Raw genomic sequence first — 18195 nt, forward strand, 5'->3', positions numbered from 1 at the left:
TTCACTATGTCAAGTAGGATGTATAGACAAAAGTTGTGGTTAAGGAAATAAAATTCATTTCTGTATCTGAAGTATTAATTTGGATTAAATGTCTTAACTTTTCTAGATGAACAAACCTCTCACATACAATTCATTAGTTTAAAATATATAGTTTGATATACCAAAAAAAAAAACAGGTTTAAAATTTAAAATCTGCAAAAATTAAAAGGCTGTTTGAAAAATTTTATCATTAAAGAATGAATGTCCCAATATAACCATCCTTGTAACATTTATCTGATTTCTTATTGAATGTCTTTAAAACATTCTTAATATGTGCAAGTTATTGATTCTTTAGAAGTAGATTAGCTACACTTTGGTGTGTTGATAGCAGCTTTTCTTTAGTCTTGAGAGTAGATTTCTATACTAATTCTTTAGATCTAAGACTAACCATAGATACTACTATGAACTAACATTATTGTAGACCGTGAGAGATTTGCATGCAACTAAAGTGATGATAATACATGTTATAAAAGACATGGACAGATGAATGTCATATCAAAGTATTTTTCTTTTTCTTGTTTATGTAGTTCCAAAGTCAAATTGTAATGGTTTTAAGGGGAAGTTATGTTGTCAAGAATTAACAGCATTCAGCACAAAACTTGCGATTGAATTCTTTCGATTTCTCATATTCCTCACAAAAAAAAGACAATTTAGATGCCCACACATCCCTTCCCTGCCCATTTTCGTACCCTCATCATACATGTATTAGGTGCTCTTGTTAGAAATAAGTTTGATCAGATGAAAGAAAACAGTCTTGATCCAAAACTCACAACAACATCTGAAATTATGGTAGGCAAAACAAACCTGATAGTAAACTTACTTTGATTTCTGTTAAATTTGTTATCTAGTTTCCTTAATAATTCAGTAGAAAGTTTCTACATTCAGGTCTTGAAATTAAAAAGAAAGAACTATTTTCTTAATTTACATTATAAAATATGAAATATTCTTTCAGGCTGAAAGTCCACAAAGTAAACCAACACATATTGAGTCACCTAAACCAAAGGGTAAGTTAATCATTTAGAAACAGGTGAAGTTTTTAGTTTTGCTCCCATTTATGGTGGTTTTGACAGTGTTATAGTGGGTTGAATATCTTTTTGTACATTAGTATCATCTCCTTCTTCCACAGCAGATTGATTAAACTGTGAACTCCAGCACATTAGATGGTTAAAATCTAAATATTTACAAAAAGTGTTTCAGCCATAGTAATCAGTCGTTAGTTTGAATGGTGTGAACATTCATTATATGATCATTTTTACACAACCAATTCAAAATTTACCTAGTATTAGATCATAATTATCGATGGGCTCTTAACATATATATTTATGAATATATACTACTTAAAAAATAGTATTCGTTAGCATAAAAAACCTTTCAGAGGACAAAAATGTCATCAATGGAAAAAAAGTGTTTGACCTCTAAATACAGATCAGGGAAAAATGATCCTATTCTTTATTCTTATTTGATATTCTTTAGTTCCAGCCAAGGGTAATGTGTCCATAGATACTTCTGCTATTAAACACTTGAGGACAAAATCTGTAGCATATACCAGGAAACCTCCTATTCCAGAGAGAAAAAGATCAGGTAATTACTCATTGTACAAATATGGAGTTGTGGTATGATTGACAAACTATTCACCAGAGACCAAGCATGTATAAAAAATAAACTTTTTTGTTACATTTCACTGAAAAAAATCATTTGAGAAAAAAAAATGCACTAAAACTAGTTGTTTATGGTTCTTTGAAGCTATTTCATATTTGATACATACATCCGATGGTTTAAACACCTGCATATTGAGAATTTTGTTTTTATAAAAAAACATCTGTATAGAAGATACAACCTGCTGTATTACAATTTTAAGAAAGATAAGAATAAAAATAGCTAAAACAACCAGCTGAGATATTCTTCCTAAGACCATGACCTAGTTTCATTTATGTTCATATTGACTCTTGATTGTGGAAAGAGTAAACCACAACAACTTGGCAGAATTAATTTCAATTTGAATGTTTTGTTTTAGATCCTTTTCCAGCAAGTGTGCCACGACCCTTCCCAGGTCCAGATGGATCTAGCATCATTGAGGAAGATACAGTACCTAATTTACCTGTTAAGCATAGTACATCAAAGGTAAACAAATTAATTATTATACCTTGTGGCATATTTTTAGTACATGTACAAATGTATCTTCACTTGTTGTTATGGAACGCCATCACTGCCTTATAAGAAAAAACTACTATGACATGATGCAAATGTTGCTTACATGATTTGAATTCTCCTTTATATGATGTGAATTCTTCGTTACATAATGTGAATTCTTCTTTACATGATGTGAACTCTTCTTTACATTGGCTTCGCGTTGTGTTTTATGTAGTAGAATTGCACCAAGAAGAGGTGACTAACTCTTGCGAACTTCACCGAAGTGGTGACTATATATAACTCTAAACTCAAGTGGACTGATACAGTCCGGCGAGTATTTGGAGGACTGTGCAAGGCCGACTCCGACTGAAAAACAATTAAAATCCTTATATTGTCATTAAACCGGATAACTTTTACATTAAAGGTACTGAATACAAATTGAATAAACTAATATTCATAAAACATTACAGAAACATCAAAAGTTAAATATTAAAACAGTTAAATTAACAATCCTTACTTTTATCTCACTATGGAGTTTAAATCAAATTAAACTTAAAATAAACATTTAATCAACAAATAATTAATCCATCCAAAAGTAAGGGGAATTAACTAGGCACATTTATTACACTATTATAAGGTTTATATTTTAGGAAACATCAGTATTATATACTAAACGTTTATGAGTCACTTACCAACGAAGTTGAAGGGGACTTTCGGTTTGCAATTTGTCTGTCGGTCAAAATGTCCGTCCGGAAAATTAGTTTTCCGCATTTTTTAGTTTTAAACATATTTATGTATAGTGGATTCGGTAACACGTTTTGCAACTTATATAAATCCCTTTCCACTTTGCGAATGCGAGTGCTGCCTTGTAGCGGCATCAGCCTACTCGTTTTCGAAATCTACAAGGATGTCTTTTACGTGCAAGAGATATGGCACTGCTGTTGGCAATGCTTGAAGAAATTGATTTGATATTTAGTATATAATATAACCATGAAAAGTTACAGATCAAGTTCTAATTTTGTTACGGTTTGAGGATTTTTTTGCAGAGTTATGGCCCTTGGACTTAGGAAATTCACTCAGATAATTGGTTTCCACATTTTGACTTAAAATTTGACATAAAGATTATTTGTAAAACCATGACAAGTTACAGATCAAGTGCGATTTGTGTTTGCAAAGTTATGGTCCTCGAACTTAGAAAAATAATGCAAGAATTTTCGACTATTTTTTTGTCATTAACTTACAGATTTAGATTTGAAATTTTGTTTATAGTTTTACCATTACAAGTTACAGATCAAGTTTAAATTAAGTTTTGATTTGATGATAATTTGAAAATTCATGTGATCCTTAGACTTAGAAAATCACACAATGTTCTGCACATGTTTTAGTCATGCTTGTCTAACTACCGTTATATTGATTTGATATTTGATATCTACTTTTAACATTACAATTTGCACATCAATTCTAAATTTTCTGTTTGAGAATAATGAATATTAACTGGAAGGGAACTATGTATTGTCATGCAATACTTTCAGAATGATGGATACTTCCAATACTGGTCTCTGTCCACACTTTTTATGTTTGTGTATCATTTCTTAGCCATTTTTTATGGATTTATTTTTTGAAGTTTAAATAAATTAATAGATCAATTAATTTGAAAGTGATATATGTAACAAAGTAACGTAAGTGAGACAATTGTACATGTACCGTAGAGCTTCTGGATATACATGATATAGGAGAAGTATTTTCGAATATTTTTTGGAAGGGGTTTGCCAACATTGCCTCTAAAAAATTTGAATTATGTTCCTAAATTTATATAAATATATAAAAAAAAAATGACGTATACTTAAATAGAAAATTTTAAATATGACACCGTCACGGCCATGCTTATATGTATAAGCTCTAAATGTATAGCATCACTCATAATTTACAGAAATTTTATATTCCGCTCCATTTGAATGCATTTAAAGATGTACTTAGTTGAAATTTTTAAGAATCCAGTAATTAAAATTGATATTATAAGTCGAAAGAGCATCAGCTAAGGTACAAAACAAGCTGAAAAAAATATTGATAGGTCATGGAGCTCCTTTTTGAGATGTTTCAGTTTTAAAAATTGGCGAGAAAAGGCTGACTTGTACTTTTTCCTTGCATTTGCATTGGTATTAATTGGATCTCCAAATTAGCTATTGAAGATTTTTATGAAAATAAAAATTAGTGTTATGGGGCAAAATATTTTTTTGGAAAAAATCCATGGAGTCTGAATAATAATAATAATAACGTCCGAGAGGTCCCGTGTTCTTATAAAGATGTTTTGACATAATGAAGAGTTCACATAACGTCATATGTGTTTCTTACCTCGTAATACCCATTTGACATTACGATGTAAATATTTTGGCATAATGTAATAGAAATATGACATAAAGATTTTTTAACATAACGTAAAGAAATTTTCGCATCATGTAACAAAACTTTCAGATTAGGCAATGAAACAACTACATCACGTAATGAAGTTTTCACATTATGTAAAGAGGAATCCACACCATGTAATGAAGTTTTCACATCATGTACAGAAGTTTTCACATCATGTAAAGAAAAATTCACATCATGTAAAGAAGAATTCACATCATGTAAAGAAGAATTCACATCATGTAATGAAGAATTCACATCATTTAAAGAAGAATTCACATCATGTAATGAAGAATTCACATCATGTAAAGAAGAATTCACATCATGTAAGCAACATTTGCATCATGTCATAGTATTTTCTTATAATAAGGCAGTGATGGCGTTCCATATGTTGTGGTACTTTGAATGTTGTAGATGCTATATTAATTTTAAGCCTGATCTTTGACAACACAATGTGTTGTATACATGTACAAATAATAATGCTATCAAAAAAGAAAAAAACTTTCTTTAATTTCTTACATCTTGTATTATATGAGAATCCTTCTGTGGCCATATTTTTACTCAGTTCTCATCAAAAACTACAATGAAATAAAAAACTAAACTCTGTGTATTCTTTAGTTACAAGGTTATACTTTGACGAAGTCTTAATGGTGACAAACAATAATGGAAACAGCTTTAGTGAATAAATAAGCTTTTCCCCTTTAAAATCATCTAAATTATAAAATTTAATCTTAAGTTAATGAGTTTTTTTAAGAGGGATAAAAGTCATACACATATCTTGGTTAAAGTGTATTTTATACTAACTTTGTAAAATACAGGTCAGAATGTTAACAAACAGACAGACAGTTAACTTTCCAAAAGTGGATAGTTCAAAAACAAATAAGACTATTTCTCAGTCTTATGAAAACACTGTAAGTAATAATCCCATCACACACATAATCTATATATGTATCAATATATTACACAGCTTTATATAGGAAAACAGCATCTTCTGTTATCTGGTACTTGACACAGAATTTTTTGGTCAAGAAGGCTTCATACAGTTTGTTAGCTAGATATACCATATAACATGAAGATTAGTTTGAAAATGCTGTATTCTCGCAAAATTATGCATTACTCATTGAAAAAATGTTTTGGTTAGGAATATTTAAACTTATAAGGAAGCTGAATGTCTTATTATAAATTAAACTTGAATAAAACAAAGATACGCAAAAACTGCAAAACATCAGTGTCAAGTAAACAGATGTGAAAACAGTTAAAACATGCTACTATTATCCCTGGCTAATTGAGCACTTTTAGTCTGCTCACCTATTTCCGTACAAGCATTTTTAATAAAAAAAGCTTTATTTAAGTTTTTGTTTTTCTGTAACAATAACGAGAACATGGAAAAGATATACAATTTATATCATAAAGATGGTTTCCCTAGTTTCTTACTTCATTTATTTTCAATTTACACATCAAAAAATATTTTTTTAAAGTCCTTATATCTGATATACTAGTAGTTATTTCAGATTCTTATTATAAAATAAGCAACATTATTGAAAAATTAATCTTAAAATTCCTGTTCTCTATCAAATAAATAATAAACTTTGAAATAGTGACCTATTCCAGCAGCTCATCCCTAGCTTTCAATATATAGTAAGTGCCTCTTTCCCGTTCTGAACCCCCTTTCCTTGCTTAGATTCTTGGTTATGTATATTTATAGGTCTTAGTTATAAAAAAAAATGATGATTAAGAAAAGTGCATGACATTTTAAATACATATACCCTAAACATTATGCATGCATATAGAGATACATATGTTCAAGTTTACAACCATACATATAGTCATACATATGTTGAATTTATATCAATAACATATGCATGAATATTTTACATATATTATAGTTTTATACCTTAGTAGAACGATAGTATACTATTGTTGTCTTATTAAAATAATAGTTTATTATTGTATTTATTTCTGAACTTGAGGATCAAATGGGTAACCCTGGAAGTCATATCTTTCCATCTTCATCATGATAGTGTATTTTCGATAATGATCCTTTTAAAATAGTGTACGGTTGAAAGACCATTGATTTAGTAAAATATTGAAGTAAAAAGTTTTTATCAAGGTGTGTCAGGAATAAATGTCTGGTTTTGTTAGTGATCCAATATAAACATGTACATGTGTGTCTGCATATATATGAATGCATGTTTGTGAATTCATAGCATGAACAATTGATACATATGTATTTATTATTTCCATTATGTTTGCAGACATCTACCCTGCATTATGTTATTTTATATTCCCTTTGTGATAGTAGCTTATACAAATGTCTGTCACCATATTGTTTCTGAGTGAAATAATGTCTGTCACCATATTGTTTCTGAGTGAAATTCTATGTGTGTAAATTTTTTCTGTTGATTTCCTGACTTCTTTTAGTAATTTTATGGGCATTTATTCCAGCCCTTCATGTTTTTTGTTTTGTTTGTTTAATGGTTTTCAATTTTTATATTTTCTATCCTTGAACAAGGACAGTGCTTTCATTGTAACTTTCCCTACTACTAAAATCTTTCTTTGTTCATGTTATAGACTTATTTGATGTGGTCCTCTCATCATTATACTATGATATTTCAAAAAGTTTCATGGAGTCTACCAACTGTTTCTGATTGGTTGAGCTAAGGATTTGTATAGTGACAAGGCAATCCATGTCACTATACAAATCTTTGGTTGAGCTTTCTTGGTTTCAAAAAGGGATATATGCAGGAAGATGACAATTGATCAAATTAACACCTGTGTTTGATTATAATACTGCAAACTATACCTGGTGAGGCATATGTTTGTGTTTTCCTTGGTTTTATGACTATGACTTTTTTACATTTGGAGTTCCCTGGATTTTTTAGACTTTGTAAAAACTAAATTCCTTCTACTTTTCACTTCACATTTACATTGATAAGTCTAAAAGGAAATAAATTTCCATAAAACTCATAAAATTGTAAATTGTAGTTGAAATCTACGAGTGGTAAATAGGTAAGGTTATATATGATATTATTGCCTATACTAAATAATTCTTCTAGTACTAAATAGCATGAATGCAGACTGTCAACTTGTTACATTGTTCATTTTTAGCAAGACTTCTTGGTGAGTTATTGCAATGCTGTTTTAGGTGAAAGTTTTTCAATTTGATAGTGCAATTCATATTTAAGGTCATAATTATAGACGAATAGAAATTACTTAAAATTCATTTAGAACAAAAGTTGAACACCATTTGGGTGACATTATAAAATGAATGGCGATTGGAAATTACAAATAAATTTAATTATGACCTTACTGTTATATAATTTTTATCTAATGTTGCATTATAACATATAATTGCTTATAAATAAAATGAGATGTGGGGAGTTTGTCAATGAGACAGAAACCCAACGTGAATATTCAAAAGACATCTATGGTCAACAGGTCTCCATTCATTTTCAAGTTTCAAACAAGGATGTATTGAGCACAAAAGTAATAAGCTATTTTTTTCTTTCAAATATGCTTTAGGAAGTTAATGGGATGATTGATAAATATCATGGACTATGCAAATTAAAAATTCTCTATTCGGAAAACAAAATACTTGTTTCCTGCAAGACTAAAACAATAGATGCCTAGTGATATTTCTTTTATATGAGATATTGTCTACTTTATTAAAAAATCTCAAAGCAGAAAGTTGAGAGTAACACTGAAAATGTCAAGAAAGGGAAACAGGAAGTATTGAAATCCAACAACCATTCTGAGACAGCAAACACCATTGTTGCATTTGTTTATATGATTCGTACTATACATGCCTGTAACAATTTTAACAATATTTCAAGTTTGCTTGCATAATTGTTATGAGCATTTCAGCCTTAAAATTCACTTTCTCATTTCATAGTTCATCACAATGTTAGTTATCATGTTTATGAATAATTGTTATTCTGTCACAATGCCAGCATGTTTCAGACAAGTGGGTTATTTTTTATCGCAAGGGTTTGGTTTATGAAGGGGTTTTCACCATTGAATTTATTTTAGTAGACAAAAGTCTAACCAATAGGACAGTTTTCTGACAATGCTTTTCTTATCGCAAGTAATTTAATTTGGCTACCTTAACTGCAATAAAGATGGACCTTTTCCCCCTTTAAAAAGAAAAAATAAGATATGTAACTGATGTATTTCTAGTTATCTTGCACAATATACAACATAAAAATATAATCAATAACACAAACTTTAATCATTTGATCAGGCAGATGAATTACATATTTTTTATTACTGGTTTTAGTTTTCCTATTATTGCTTGCAATCATTTTTCCTCAGAGGTTGCAATAGTGATGAAGTGTAGTTGTTTCAAAGCTATGCTTTCTCTAAAAGACTTTGCAGCACTCACTACCATTATTACTGTGGTTTAAAAAAAAACACAAACAAACACAGACACAGACACATATAGGAGACTTTTTAATTGGAAGAAACAAAATTTGTCATATAATTATGTTTTTTACTTTGAAAATCTACTTATAAACCGTTGTTGATATCTTTTTTTTTGGTGTAGGTAGAAATGGAAATTGTCCGTACATTTCTAAGATTGATCTTTTAAAGATATAAATGCATGTTTTCACCTTTGCATTGTTACCTCTTGAATGAAAATACCAAGTTCATGCTTTTGCATTTATATCTTTCAATATCTTATGTAAATAACTAGCTGTTTTGTGTTTATTTGACATGACAGAAGTGTATAGGATGAAACAGACTTAGCAATATCTTTATGAGGTTTTCAATTTTATATCATAAAATTTTCTTACACATCTGAAAATAAAAATGAAATTCAGGTTAATAAAAATTAAAGTCAAAGTCAAGTAATGAACTCCAGATCATTTATAGAGAAACATAGATACTTCTTTCAATTAAGTAAGAAACAATAGCACATAAAAGCCAACAGTTTTTACAATATTAAAAAACAAAGCTTCAAAAGTGTTTACTAGTATAATATTTTTGAAACTCAACTGTCAAGAGTAGATGAAAAATATTCTGAAGATGAAGTGGTAAAATTGGCTTCAAATTATTTTTTATTAGTAGCTACTTAGGCAAACGTAAGGCTCTTCTTTGTTAATGTAAAACGATTGTGTTCTGTACCAATGAATTCATCAAACAAGCCATTTTTGCATGTTGTCACAATATTGAAAGCAATGAATGGTATTTGTCATAGATGAAATTCAACCAATGAAGATCTGAGAATAGACAAACCATTTGTCATAGTGTCAATAATTATCAAAATTTAAAAAAAAGACAAATGAGATGGTTAAAGCATAAATCAGTAAAGATTTTAAGGAAATTGTTTAAACAGTTATTGCATGGGTACTAGTAGTGTTGATTTATTTACACTTGAAAATACAAATTTCAAATATAAATCAGCTATGTTATGACTTTTACTAACTATATATTATATGCATTTACCCTTCCCATATGCTGTCAATGATTGAATGTATGAATTTTTATAAATTTTCTTATAATTATTCCATTATTATTTTCAGTTGTTGAACTTAGAGAAAACAGATGATGGATTTTCTAAATCAAATTCTCCTGTGCCACCTCTTCCTCCTAGAAGATCAGTGCTAATACGTAATACTGTGGCTCTGGATTATACTGACAAATCTTCACCTAGACATTCTAACAGTTCAGAAGAAACAGAATTCTATCCTGGAACAAGTCCAAGATCTGGACCTCCTCCTATTCCGTCTCATTCCTCCAGCAGAATGCCAGCAATACCAAGTGGAAGAATTCCATCAAACAGTGAGCCTGCCAATAGTAACTATAACAACTGCAATCCTTGTCGACCATCAGTTATAAATCAAATTAATGTTGTGAATGGTAACAAACAATCAGATTCACGGACTAGTACTATAAGTGATAGTGGGTCACATGATAGCGTGTTTTTAAGTAACGAGCCTCCTCCACCTATTCCTCAAAGACCAACCAGACTGTCAACATCATCACAATCATCTAATGCTTCATCCGGTACAACACATACAAACCAAGAATTAGAATCATCCAGTCTTTAAAGTTTTTGAAATTACTAACTTATATTTTTTTTTCATTTTGTAATATTGGTACATGTATAGTGTAAAATCATGATTGCCACATATTTTAACTATAAATTCATTATATTATCCCGGTATTGGCCTGTTCATGGAAGTTTCACTGTATTCTAGAATGAAAAAACTGTTCATCCTTATAAACCTATATACACATAATTCCATTTATCGATTTAATCTACTAACTTAGATGAACTATTGTGTGAACAGGTCCTTTAGAAAATGATGTCTGTTTTTACTTGTTAGTTGTATGAGAATGTAAAGGTTGATCAGTAATTGGAAATGAACTTTCATTTTCTTCTATTTTATGCCAAAAAATGTTTTATTGAAACGAATAGGCAAGTTGGTGCTATAAATGATCTTTTTTTATTATTATATTTATCTATTGATAAATTGGAATCGGCTTTAATGATAATTTAAAAAATTAGAAAACCAATAAGAATCTTCCATTTAGTACCAGGTGCTTATGTATTACAGTATACATGTTTTTAGATTTGATGTATGCAAATTATTAATCTCATTCAGAATCTCACATTTAATGTAAGATGACCAACAGGTTGTCACGTCCATTGCTGAAATTTGCTTTATACATTTATCAAGTTTTATGAAACATTGTTTAGGTCAAAAACTTGTGGAATCCAGTACCAGAGGTCTTGAAAAAAATCTTTGTTGAAAGAGATTGATAAAAATATTTCACTTTGAACTCTTTTTGATGCATAGTGACTTATTACCTATTCAAAGTTAAGATCAAAATAGGACAAAATATATGTCAACCTCGAAAAGAATATCTTCAGAACTACAAGGTAAAGAGGACTACTATTGTAGCCACATCCTCAAAGTCTTCATAAATTTAAATGTCTGTTTTGCATTGCAATGTGAACGAGTGTTATATAGTTCTATTGTACTACTAGACTCTATTGGACATTCACTTGCCTTTTTAATGATGCTGGATTCCTGTTACTTTATAGGTTATGGTCCAGATCTTAGTAATTGACAAACTGCTTCATATAACACGTTGACTCTGACTTTGTTTATAGTTTGATTTCTGTCAGAGTCTTATCTGAATGAGTGCTTCGTTTCTGTTATTTAGTATAACATTCCTGACATGACAGTCAATGTTGTTAATGTATTTTTTTGTGTATTATTGATGTATATTATTATTGTATTGTTTTTTTGGTTTTTGTTTATGTATTTTATATATGTATATATTGTTAACATTTTTTTTAAATACTGCTGAAAGGTAGAACATTTCATTTAATTCAAAATCTCATTAAAATCAATTAAAGTAACAGATAACTATTGAAAACGGGAAGTATATAAGTACAGTATTTATTTAAAAAATAGCAGGGTTATTCTTAAAAGACATAATTATGGCAAGCCATTTTACTATTTATTCGAATTATTTAATTTCATTTTAATGATATATCTTATATATTATATAAGATATATTATATACTTTATAAGATATCTTCTAAAGTTTATAAGATATCTTCTAAAGTTTAAAAGATATCTTATAAAGTATATGAGATATCTTATAAAGACAATTATATAAGATATCTGATAAATTATATGAGATATCTTATAAACTATATGAGATATCTTATAAACTATATAAGATATCTTATAAACTATATAAGATATCTTATAAAATTTATGAGATATCTTGAAGTAAGAATAAATAGTAAAACGGCTTGCCATACATAATGTTAAATTCCTTCTCTAATTTTATGTTGAGGCGGTATAAAATATCTTTTCTGCAGATCATTGTGGCCTAAAATGATAGAGGATAGCAATTGTATTTTATTTGTTTTTGCACAATACAAATAAACAAGCTATATCTTTTGCAATCTCATTATGTCGATTCATTATTTTTCGTTGGATACCAATTTTCATGGCTTTTTTGGGAACAGGTGAACAACGAATTTAAATGTTCAAGGAATAACAAATTTTCCATAGGCTTATATGCAGTCTCTGCAAAACCACAAAACATGCAAGTGTTCCGTAATCCAGGAAAATAAATGAATCCACAGTATACAGAAAAATAGGGGGGGTGCTTTTTTAGTAAGAAGAAAAGGAATTTTAGATTAACATATTTTAATTTTTTTCTATTTATGTAAGTGTGCATGTTTTTGAAACCATTGTTTACCAACTTTTGTTAAAGAAAGTGAACATTTTATGAAAGGAAGTGTACTTTAAACACCCATGACGAGTTGGTGTGAAACTTTGTTGTTGTTTTTATATAGAATATGGTCAGATTATCAAAGAATGTCACAATTATTATCCTATAATGAAAAAAATGATTTGTATAGGACTTTTTATGATGAGCTTTAAAGTGCATATTTGAATAATCAAAGAAATTGAATAAAGGTATATTAGCATATTTAAAATATACTCATTTACATAATTTTTGTACTGGTAGCTAAAGATAAATATATTGATATATTTGTGAGAATAGCAACAGAATTTTTAAATTGATAATTTTCCATGATTTTTTTTTTCAAGATTGCTATGTATTAAGGTTGTTTTGAAGATTTTGCTTTTGGAAGCAGCTCTGAGTAAGAATGAAATATTTACATGTTCTCACTGGAATTAATTAAGTATGTTAAAATGTGACGAGGTTTTCTTATTTTTAAAATTCATACAAAGAACACAGTAAACTACTGTATTTTTTTAAAACTGTTTAAAAAAAAAATGTTAAACTGACCATTTAAAAAATATCTACCTTGCCTTGATGATCACTGCGGCTTCATTATAGTTTCAATTTTAAATAAATGCTTAAGAGAATGGTTTTACTGCAAAATATTTTCAGAATGATTTTATTTTACAAAATTCTTTAATCTTTACAAACAATGAACTAGGCCGATTTGGATGTTTGAGATATTTTTGTGTACTGAAATTACAAGTGAAAAATATGTTTTGTAAACCAATATGAGCCTTGAAAATAATCATAGTCTATTATTTGCTTAGATATTTTTTTAAGTTTACAAGTGAATGAAACAAAACCTTCTTTTTATATTATACATGATTGAAAAAGATGAAATGTATTTTTATTCATCTGCTATAGCAAAAATAAATTTGAATGAATTGAAATGTAATGAAATGAAAATGTAGATTTGAATAAACTGGAGTATACATATAAATGTGACTAAATTGTAAATAGGTTTTACATATGTACAGGTTTATTTATTCAGATAACATGTATTTATGCATAATATAAGAATGAGAGAGTCATGATGTCTTATGGTGGACAATAAATTGTTGAAAACTTTGCTTGTTGATTTGATTCAACCTTTCTACCTAACAGAAGCCTTCTATAAAGATAGGTATTTACTACCATTTAAATCCTTAAGGTATAAAGAACTAATCCATAGACCCATCGCTTTCTATGTAAAATTCTTCAATTTCACACTGTAATGGCTAGCTACTTGGCCTTAAGTTCAAAAAATTACATTAGATGTATGTTTCATTATAATGCTTTATTCTGATTGGCTAACTGCACGTCACATGTTATTCCTTAAGCAATTGCATCACTCAATAAAACTTCTCATTCATGATAACAAGTGGTTCAACAAAAAAGTGCACAGGTAAATTAAATAAAAAAGAATATAAAATTCGTGTTTTCATGATCATAGCTGAAAAAATGTAATTATAAGTATTGAATGCTTCTTTTTGTAACTTCAAAGGGTTGTAAAAGCATTGAACGTGCATACATTTTTAGAATGAAGTGCTTCCAAAATGTACTTCAGTCAAAGCTTTTACACCCCAATAAAGTTACAAAAAGATGCATTCAATTCTTAAATAAAGTGGCAGTTATTTCATATCAAAACTATACCTTAAACTGACTTGTGGTGAAAAATTCAAACTTATTTAAAATTGCATATTAGAGTAAACTGGTTCCTGGAAGTTTAATAGAACAACAACAGGAACTTCTGATTGAACAACAGGGCAAATGAGCCCTCCTATCAAAATTATATATACTTTTTTATTATTCAAAAGAAGCCTCCAACAAAAGTTCTACAATTTGCTGAGCTTTCATACCAAAGCTACCCAAATATTTCATCATTCTATAAAGGTAGAGCTATACGTAGAAACTATTGTGTTTAAAATATGTACTGTTGTCTTGTATGTTCTTTTTGACCTGCCTTGTCTGAATAAGCAGTTCTATACCTCATACTATACAGTTTTGATCCTGTATTTACAAGTTCGTGAAAAATGCATATAGGCTATTTTTTACCTGATTAAATCAAATATTTAATAAAATATATACCTTCATGTGCTACTTTTTGAGTAAAATGAGGTTAAAATTTTGTATATTTACTCAAAACTCAGATTTGTGGCAGTAATTTCTTTTTCGAAAGAAAGACATAACTTTTTGTTATAAAAGATAAACACAAATTGGTTTTTGTTAAATAATCGGTGATTTCTGTATTTTATAAGTATGCTAAAAAATTATGCATTTTTTATTCAGAAATAACTCATATTTATCAAATGTTCATGAATTGAGGAAAATACGTCATTTTTTGATGCATGTATATCAAAATTTTAAAAAAATCCTCTATTTACAGTTTTATAAAATTTGGGTCACATAATCTCCATGCAAAATGAAACAAACTGCTGTTTTGAAAAATAGGGGTCCATGAACTCGTTTTCAAATTAAATCAGTTTGAATGATAAAAATCAGTTGAAAATTGCATCTTTTCCCAATATGTCACAGTTTGACGTCCCGAAAATAACATTTTACATTAGCAACGTCATTACCGCCCCTGTAACTGTATCGTATGCCCTTAAAGTATAGGGTCACATGATCAGTATTAAGACCAGATTACAAACTCAAATGAAAATTATGATAGAAATCAAATTTCTTTAAAGAGACAAAGAAGAAATAATATAGCTAATAGATTCCTTTACAGAGATGAAGAAGAAATAATATAGCCATTAGATTTCATTTAAAAGATAAAGAAGAAATATTGAAAGCCATCAAGTGTTGCCCATTTGTCTTTAGGCCAGTATGGGTTTTGGGTTCTTTCAACCAACATGACTGTCAACATTTGAAAAAGAGCATATGAGGGAAAATGGGAGTAATTATCACTCAAACATCTTGAAAACCAACATAAACATAGTTTATATCAAAATATTACTCAAGTTCCAAGTATCATTCTTGTATAAAAACTATATGAGTTCTTTCAATATGACCGCAAAAATGGATTTTTTTTTTTGTTGTATATTGGTATGACGTTGGCTTCAGCTTCGTTGTCCAAAGACATTTGGTTTTTGCACTATAACTTTAGTATAAGTAAGAAGGAATCTATGAAATTTAAACACAAGGTTTATGACCATAAAAGGAAGGTTGGGATTGATTTTGAGAGTTTTGGTTCCACCAGTATAGGAATTAGGGGACAAAAAGGGCCCAAATAAGCATTTTTCTTGGATTTTGTACAATAACTTTAGTATAAGTTTACAGAAATCTATTAAATTTTAACATAAGGTTAATGACCACAAAAGAAAGGTTGAGATTAATTTTGGGAGTTTTGGTCCCAACAGTTTAGGAACTAGGGTCCAAAAGAGTCCAAAATTAAACTTTGTTTGATTTCATCAAAAATGAATTATTGGAAATCTTTGATATTCCAAAATCTAACTGTGTATTTAGATTCTTAATCTTAGGTCCTGTTTTCAAATAAGTCCCAAAGGGTCCAAAATTAAACTTAGTTTGATTTTAACAAAAATTTAATATATGGGGTTCTTCAATATGCTGAATCTTACCATGTATTTAGATTTTTAATATTTGTGATTGGTTATCAAATTGTTCCACATTGAAGTCTAAAGTGTCTTAAATTGAACATTATTTGATTTTATCAAAAATTGAATTCTTGAGGTTCTTTGATAAGCTGAATCTTACCCTGTATTTAGATTTTAGATATTGGACCATAATAGGTAAATGTCCAATTAAAAAATTTTAAGTTTTTAAGTTTAAGTTCTTATACCACATTCATTCTTTGTCAGAAACCTATGTTGTGTTGGCTATTTAATTACAATCCATATTCAGAGCTGCATCAAGCGTAAATGTTGTGTCCATACTTGCCACAACGTTCAGGGTTAGACCTCTGCGGTCGTATAAAGCTGCACCCTGTGAATCATCTGGTTTCCAGTAAAATTATAAAACATGAGTTATTGCCCTTAAAATGACATTTTTGTCTGTTTTCCTGACAGTTATGATCAGTAATTTACATGAACAACAATACTATTAACACTGAACCGTCAATAGACTGTTTATGCGTTAATAGACCAAAACCATCAAGTGATTCTTCTATATGTCCTCATGTTTTCACTTTTAAAGTTATATAACAGGAGTTATTGCCCTTACATGGTAAGTTCTCCTTCAAATCTGGATAGCATTCTTGAGTATAATTCTGGCGAGAAGTTTATAAAATTAAAGTCAATGGTGAATGTCAATGAAAAATTCTGAAATCAATGTTGATAACTTACTTTAAAAATAGTTATGCCCTTTGGATGTATTTACTATATTGTAAATGGCATTGTTAGCAATTTCATGTTTACTTTTACAAAAATCTCCTCTGAATTTACTTGGCAAATTGGAACAAAGCATTCCAACAATCATCCTTGGGATATCTTTTTTTCTTCAATTGTGTCCAATGTCTTGAAATTTTAAAGGATAGAGTGAAACTTTAACTTAGGCAAAAATGATAAGCAAGACATGCCACAGCTGTTCAGGGTTGGACCTCTGCGGTAATATTCAGCTGCCCCAGGCAAAGCAATTGATTACCCTTACAGGTAAATGATCTTAAAAATGACAATTTCACCATTTTGGGGGTAAAGCCTACATCAAATGCATTCAAAACTCTATGGTACTGAATTGATATCTAAATCTTCCAAGGTCTTTCACAAATTTAGAGGAACATAAATAAAGTGTATGGATCACTAAAATTCTATGGACTATACATCCTATCCATGAACATTTCCAGAAAGCCAATGAAAAATATGCTCAGATATAATCTAGTAACAAAATTATTTTATTCTTATCAAGAAAAAGCATTACTTGTGCAAGCTGAAACTATCGAATATGTGTTCTTAAAGATCCAATTGTGTCATATCGTCCAACGTATCTTTAAAATTGGAGTTATCTTCCTTTGTCCATATTATAAGTGTAGTTGGCTCAACTACAAACGCAATGTTTAACTTTACTTCACACTGATCAATTGAAGCAGGTATTACCCTTCAGTTCTCACAAGCTCTTTGATTTTTGGTGTTTGTGTCTTTTATTTTACACCTCTGCCCCTTCAACATCTCAAAAAACACAATATGTGTCGCTTTTAATGGTTATGAAGAGTCTCCAATACAGTGTCAATTAAGATAACAAAATAATGATCTGAAGTGTTTATTAAATATAAGACATATGATATGATCAGATCATCTAGGCAATGATTTTATTTTGTGTTACTGTTTTCCCCATTATCAAGATTTTTTTGTCCTGTTGATAAGCCTGTTCAAACTACAATTAATGATGTCAATCCGTACATAGCAT

General features: G+C 29.3%; 1 protein-coding gene across 3 annotated transcripts in view; it reads left to right on the forward strand.

The window, feature by feature from the left end:
• Window positions 1-13923, forward strand: part of LOC134686153 (dedicator of cytokinesis protein 4-like) — a 113923-nt gene extending 100000 nt beyond the window's left edge. For all 3 annotated transcript variants that reach the window (XM_063545829.1, XM_063545843.1, XM_063545836.1), the window contains 5 exons: window positions 992-1043; window positions 1513-1620; window positions 2054-2160; window positions 5391-5483; window positions 10095-13923. In XM_063545829.1, coding sequence (XP_063401899.1) covers window positions 992-1043; window positions 1513-1620; window positions 2054-2160; window positions 5391-5483; window positions 10095-10622 — 888 coding nt within the window. In that variant the 3' untranslated portion in view covers window positions 10623-13923. The remainder of the gene's footprint in view (window positions 1-991; window positions 1044-1512; window positions 1621-2053; window positions 2161-5390; window positions 5484-10094) is intronic.
• The last annotated feature ends 4272 nt before the right edge of the window (window positions 13924-18195 follow it).

The sequence above is a fragment of the Mytilus trossulus genome, chromosome 1 (assembly GCF_036588685.1).
Source record: "Mytilus trossulus isolate FHL-02 chromosome 1, PNRI_Mtr1.1.1.hap1, whole genome shotgun sequence".
Lineage (NCBI taxonomy): Eukaryota > Metazoa > Mollusca > Bivalvia > Mytilida > Mytilidae > Mytilus > Mytilus trossulus.